Source organism: Acipenser ruthenus, chromosome 2 (assembly GCF_902713425.1).
Source record: "Acipenser ruthenus chromosome 2, fAciRut3.2 maternal haplotype, whole genome shotgun sequence".
In the NCBI taxonomy this organism is placed as follows: Eukaryota; Metazoa; Chordata; class Actinopteri; order Acipenseriformes; family Acipenseridae; genus Acipenser; species Acipenser ruthenus.
The window spans coordinates 44,675,048-44,681,943 of NC_081190.1; the positions used below are offsets into that span (position 1 = coordinate 44,675,048).

At 45.9% G+C, this 6,896-nt stretch overlaps 1 protein-coding gene across 4 annotated transcripts in view; it reads right to left on the minus strand.

Moving 5' to 3' along the window:
• The window catches only part of mfsd3 (major facilitator superfamily domain containing 3), a 50,188-nt gene extending 47,630 nt beyond the window's left edge, over positions 1-2,558 (minus strand). For 3 of the 4 annotated variants that reach the window (XR_009308170.1, XM_058996378.1, XM_034014432.3), the window contains exons 1-2: positions 2,465-2,558; positions 966-1,679 (exon numbers count right to left, since the gene is read on the minus strand). Coding sequence is in view for 2 of the 4 variants with exons in the window: in XM_058996378.1 (XP_058852361.1) it covers positions 966-1,647 (682 nt within the window). In the remaining 2 variants the exon portion in view is untranslated. The remainder of the gene's footprint in view (positions 1-965; positions 1,680-2,464) is intronic. The other variant, XM_034014435.3, reaches the window with a different exon arrangement.
• Positions 2,559-6,896: the final 4,338 nt, after the last annotated feature.

Consider the following 6,896-nt stretch of genomic DNA (forward strand, 5'->3'; position numbering starts at 1 on the left):
TGCCATTTCTTGAACCAAAAAAGTTGCAACATACAGCCAAAGGCACAACTATTTGCACATTGTTTAAAACCATGGAGGTACAGTATTATCAAGTTACAGTAGTTCTCCAAACTAATGCTAAGTAGTGCAGGTGAGATACCAACTCCATTAATTTGGCAAATAATTACTCAAATTTAAATACCCAGAAGAATGAATTACCAGGGAATTATAACTGCTAATTGAATTTTTCTTTGAACATTACTAATTTCTGATTATCCCAAGGGGTCTAATAATGTATTTATTTTGCACAAATGAAAGGCACTGTCCATACCCTCAGCAGAACACTGATTTATACTTTAGTTTATAATCAAATCTCATACAAAGTTATAGACTACATAAAAAATATGCTATGACTTTGCTAGTCAATTTCTTTATGAATTATATGTCATGTTCTTCAGAATATTACATTGGATTGCTGTGTAACAAAACACCACAGTCAAAACATCAAGTGTCACAAAACAAAAAATTCTCACAAGTCCTGTATGGTTTTGCTGTTAACTGTTCACTTGGCTCAATACAGTTCACATCCTGTGTCACAGTCCAATGGACCCCATTAGAGCACTCCATGATGTATATTGTATAAACTATGTGGGTTCAGGTTGCTATCCCTAACATAGGAAGTTTATTGAAAGAGAAAACAAAGTGCTACTATAAAACTAAGTTGTGGTAGCACAAATGGGCTTCGCTGCACATATGTAGGCTTTAGGTTGGAATCTACCTTCTGCAAAGGGAGTGATTCTATGGTGACAGAATAAATGGACAAAGAGAATTGTAATGTTGTTATGTAAATGAGAATGAGAACTGTTTTAAAGCCTTGCCTTTTATCCCTTTAAGTGTTACTTAATGTACAGAGCTTTTGTATAAAGGATTTTAAAGCAGTTGGAAATGAGGTGTTATTCTTCATGTGATGCATTTGGTATACTTACCAAGTTTGTAAACAAGAACAAAAATGAGAGTCCACAAAGTCCCTGGCACACTGAGAAGTTCTTGCAATATCCGCCAGGGATTTAAACTGGATATCTTGGTTTTCTGCTCATTGCTGCAGATTTTAGAGAGCATGTTAAGCTCTGGGCTCCCCCAAGAATACAGTATAACAGTACAGTAAATGGCACTTAGAAATACAAACAGGAAGCTCCATCCAACCACATCCATCACTGCCAGAAGGCCACCTCCAGCCAAGACCGAGCCGAGCTTATAGCCCACCACTTGCACTGTGTTTCCATAACCCACTTCTTCACTTCTGAGGAGCTGGACTGCAATACCATCGACAGCAATGTCCTGAACTGAAGCCCAGAAGTTCATCAGGAGCAGAATCAGTGCTACAGGTGCAAAGTTGGTTTCTGGGGAAAGGGTGGCACTGATTAAGCAGGTTAGAGCCAGTCCTGACATGCTAAGAAGGAGCCATTTTTTCTTTGAGCCAAACTGATCCACAAACGGAGCCCAGAGTACTTTCAGAATCCAAGGGAAGTAAAGAGCTTTGGTCAAGCTGATTTTAGTAAAGGAAAGTCCAGCTGTTCTGAGATAGATGGGCAGTAAAGAAGACTGCAAACCATAGGGCATTCCCTGCACAAAGTACAGGAGGCCCAGCAAAAGCAGTTTAGGATTCATTATTAGTAATGATCAGCCTAGGTCACCGTCACCTACAAAAAGCAAAAGCAACTATCATAAGTGTTTTATATTTAGTTCAGACAATGTTGTACATGTTTTAAATTGATGCACTAACAAATGTGTTCTTTAGCAGGTGCTAAAGAACACATTTCACAGCTTACTTAAAATCTAGACTGGGGTAAAACGAATAGTTTTTATAAGAAAAAAGTTGTAAAAACCACAAATTTCACTCGCAGCAAATGACGCATGGTGTTGAGAGAAAACTGTGTACCAAATGTATCCTTTAAAAATCGATATTTATAAGATATTTTCGATATATATATATATATATATATATATATATATATATATATATATATATATAATAATGTGAAAACTATATATTCCGATCTGGTTTGAATGTGCCATCAACACCCTGCAACAGAAAATGCTTCATTATGTCAACAGTAGTACACACATAGAGCCACACTATTTATTTAATCAGATGCCAGGAAAACAGCGTCTTATTTGGTGTTGCATGTCTTCAAGGCGTGGGTAGCGTACCCCTTTTTGCTGTACATAAAAATGTTATAGTATAGTATTTGTAAACTGTATCAACTCTAAATTTCTAAACTCAAAAAGACATCCAAAAGGCACCGCGTGATGTAAACTAAACGAACAAGATAATACAGCAGTCTTTTTTTATTATTAGCATTATTAATAATTGTTATTAAAGAAGTTCTTGCTCAGGTGGTCCATTTTCACTGTTTGGCAACATGCAAAGAAGGTACAGAAAATGAATGTGACACACATTTATTTATATATATAAAAAACGAACCTAGGTCCAATCGTCAATTTCTTTTTGTACTGTACTTCCTCATTATCTTCCTAAACGAGACAAAGAGTGTTGCACTGAGCAAAACAGAAAAGAAGGCAAAAATGTATTGTTAAAAGATACGACAGCTCCGCCAGCTGGTCGAAGACATAACTACAGCTAGAACAATACCAAACATTCCCTTTTAGTGTGAAATGAGTCCCAAATTACCGGTAATTTATGACTCATGTGGTCGTGGAAGCTAATATATTACAAAGTTTTCCAAAAAAGACACCAACGCAATAAGAGTGAAATAAAAAAAGAAATGCACAACAAGCATATAGTAATTTAACCTATGAGGCGCCGTTAGGGACATAATTCACCCCGTGATATTTGCATACACTCTATATTGAGATGCTCACACTCGATACTGAGACGCATACACGCTATACTGAGATGCATACACTATATACTGAGACGCGTACACGCTATACTGAGATGCATACACTATATACTGAGATGCGTATACTCTATACTGAGATGCATACAGTATATACTGAGATGCATACACTATATACCGAGACGCATACACGCTATTCTGAGATGCATACACTATATACTGAGATGCATACACTATATACCGAGACGCATACACGCTATTCTGAGATGCATACACTATATACTGAGATGCATACACTATATACCGAGACGCATACACGCTATTCTGAGATGCATACACTATATACTGAGACGCGTATACTCTATACTGAGATCGGTCTTCAGTCACGTGAGTTGAACTCTCCACCCACATTTTAGAAAATTGCTTGCTGCACATCCGCCATTTTGAAGATTACAGACGAGACGACAGGGTGAAGTTTTTTTTATATTAGTTTATTTACTTATTTATAAGATACACGGTGACTCACTGTCCGATGTTATGTTATTATTAATATATAATGTTTTAATGCAATTAGCTCTGGTAATGAGGCGTTTTAATATTGTAACGAGCGGTGGTCTCCTTTTTCCTCTCAAGCGAACTGACGTCAGACAGGTTAGTTTAGTCAACTCGGATTTTATTGCCCTAATGACAACTTCTAAAGGTCCCTATCGGCTAAGACCCACGCCCAAAAAAATAATAACTCTCCGTTTGTTTTATCTCCCTTTCTGTTTCTCTATCTCCCCTGCTCACACTGCTGCTTCCAACTCCTCTCAACCACACACTACCCCCCCACCCCTTCATGCACACCTACCCCCACCCCCCACCCCTTCATGCACACCTACCTCCACCCCCCCACCCCTTCATGCACACCTACCCCCACCCCTTCATGCACACCTACCTCCACCCCCCCACCCCTTCATGCACACCTACCTCCACCCCCCACCCCTTCATGCACACCTACCCCCACCCCCCCACCCCTTCATGCACACCTACCCCCACCCCTTCATGCACACCTACAACCCACCCCCCCACCCCTTCATGCACACCTACCCCCACCCCCCCACCCCTTCATGCACACCTACCCCCACCCCCCCACCCCTTCATGCACACCTACAACCCACCCCTTCATGCACACCTACCCCCACCCCCCACCCCTTCATGCACACCTACCTCCACCCCCCCACCCCTTCATGCACACCTACAACCCACCCCCCCACCCCTTCATGCACACCTACAACCCACCCCCCACCCCTTCATGCACACCTACCTCCACCCCCCCACCCCTTCATGCACACCTACCTCCACCCCCCTACCCCTTCATGCACACCTACCTCCACCCCCCCACCCCTTCATGCACACCTACCTCCACCCCCTACCCCTTCATGCACACCTACAACCCACCCCCCCACCCCTTCATGCACACCTACAACCCACCCCCCCACCCCTTCATGCACACCTACCCCCACCCCCCCACCCCTTCATGCACACCTACCTCCACCCCCTACCCCTTCATGCACACCTACCTCCACCCCCTACCCCTTCATGCACACCTACCTCCACCCCCTACCCCTTCATGCACACCTACCCCCACCCCCCCACCCCTTCATGCACACCTACCCCCACCCCTTCATGCACACCTACAACCCACCCCTTCATGCACACCTACCCCCACCCCTTCATGCACACCTACAACCCACCCCCCCACCCCTTCATGCACACCTACCCCCACCCCTTCATGCACACCTACCCCCACCCCCCACCCCTTCATGCACACCTACCCCCACCCCTTCATGCACACCTACAACCCACCCCCCCACCCCTTCATGCACACCTACAACCCACCCCCCCACCCCTTCATGCACACCTACCCCCACCCCTTCATGCACACCTACCTCCACCCCCCACCCCTTCATGCACACCTACCTCCACCCCCCCACCCCTTCATGCACACCTACCCCCACCCCCCCACCCCTTCATGCACACCTACAACCCACCCCCCCACCCCTTCATGCACACCTACCCCCACCCCCCACCCCTTCATGCACACCTACCTCCACCCCCCCACCCCTTCATGCACACCTACAACCCACCCCCCACCCCTTCATGCACACCTACCTCCACCCCCCCACCCCTTCATGCACACCTACCTCCACCCCCCTACCCCTTCATGCACACCTACCTCCACCCCCTACCCCTTCATGCACACCTACCTCCACCCCCTACCCCTTCATGCACACCTACAACCCACCCCCCCACCCCTTCATGCACACCTACCCCCACCCCCCCACCCCTTCATGCACACCTACCTCCACCCCCTACCCCTTCATGCACACCTACCTCCACCCCCTACCCCTTCATGCACACCTACCTCCACCCCCTACCCCTTCATGCACACCTACCCCCACCCCCCCACCCCTTCATGCACACCTACCCCCACCCCTTCATGCACACCTACAACCCACCCCTTCATGCACACCTACCCCCACCCCCCCACCCCTTCATGCACACCTACAACCCACCCCCCCACCCCTTCATGCACACCTACCCCCACCCCTTCATGCACACCTACCCCCACCCCCCACCCCTTCATGCACACCTACCCCCACCCCTTCATGCACACCTACAACCCACCCCCCCACCCCTTCATGCACACCTACAACCCACCCCCCCACCCCTTCATGCACACCTACCCCCACCCCTTCATGCACACCTACCTCCACCCCCCCACCCCTTCATGCACACCTACCTCCACCCCCCCACCCCTTCATGCACACCTACCTCCACCCCCCACCCCTTCATGCACACCTACCTCCACCCCCCCACCCCTTCATGCACACCTACCTCCACCCCCCCACCCCTTCATGCACACCTACCTCCACCCCCCCACCCCTTCATGCACACCTACCTCCACCCCCCCACCCCTTCATGCACACCTACCCCCACCCCCCACTCATGTACACCTACCATCATACATGACATTTTCAGAGCAGAAACACTGTATTTACATTGAAAATTAATCTTTTATATTATTTTTTTTTCAAAAAGAGCACATATGCATAAACATGAAAAATTGTAATAAAATAAACTTTACAAAATAAACTTCTGTGTAAACAGGTGTAGAAAGCTGTATGCACATAAAATTATAAAACATAAATAACTAGTTATAAAAATAGCATAAAACAAATCTAACATAACATGAAAGCGCTTTGAGTGAAACAGAGTTCAAAGGTTGTCTGTTTGTTCAGAGTTGTATTACAGCTTTCTAAGTACAATCTGCAGAAAACACGTTTTTCAACTGTACCAGTGCATTTGCCACAGACTTGCCTTTTCACAACAGGCGTAGACATCAAAAATGCTGTTTTTATTGCATTTAGAAACCTGGCATTGTATTTTATTCTGTGTGCCAGTGGGCGCAGTGCTGGTTGAAGGTTGAGGGGCATTTGTGGGCAGCAGTGTGGATTAGTGGTTAGGGCTCTGGACTCTTGACCGGAGGGTCGTGGGTTTAATCCCCGGTGGGGACACTGCTGCTGTACCCTTGAGCAAGGTACTTTACCTAGATTGCTCCAGTAAAAAAACCCAACTGTATAAATGGATAATTTTATGTAAAAATAATGTGATATCTTGTAACAATTGTAAGTCGCCCTGGATAAGGGCGTCAGCTAAGAAATAAATAATAATAATAATAATAATTTGCCAGCCGTCTTTCGTGTCTCTTCAAAATGTTTCTGCCGTAGCTCCAGGATTAGCTGCAAAATGATGTCCCTCCGAGTGATTGTGTTGCCGGTGCACTGCTTGTACAAAACCAAAGCGTTGATGACTGCCAGGTCCAAAACATTATAAAAAACAGACACAGGCCACCTGGAGTACCACCTTTGACAGAATACAGCCGTGCCATTTGATCCAGTATATCCACACTGTACTTCGTTCCGTTGTAAAATGCAACAGTCTCTGGCTTTCGTTTAGCATCAGTCCCGATGATCACTGATCTGTGCAGGGCTTAGAATACGCATATTTAAA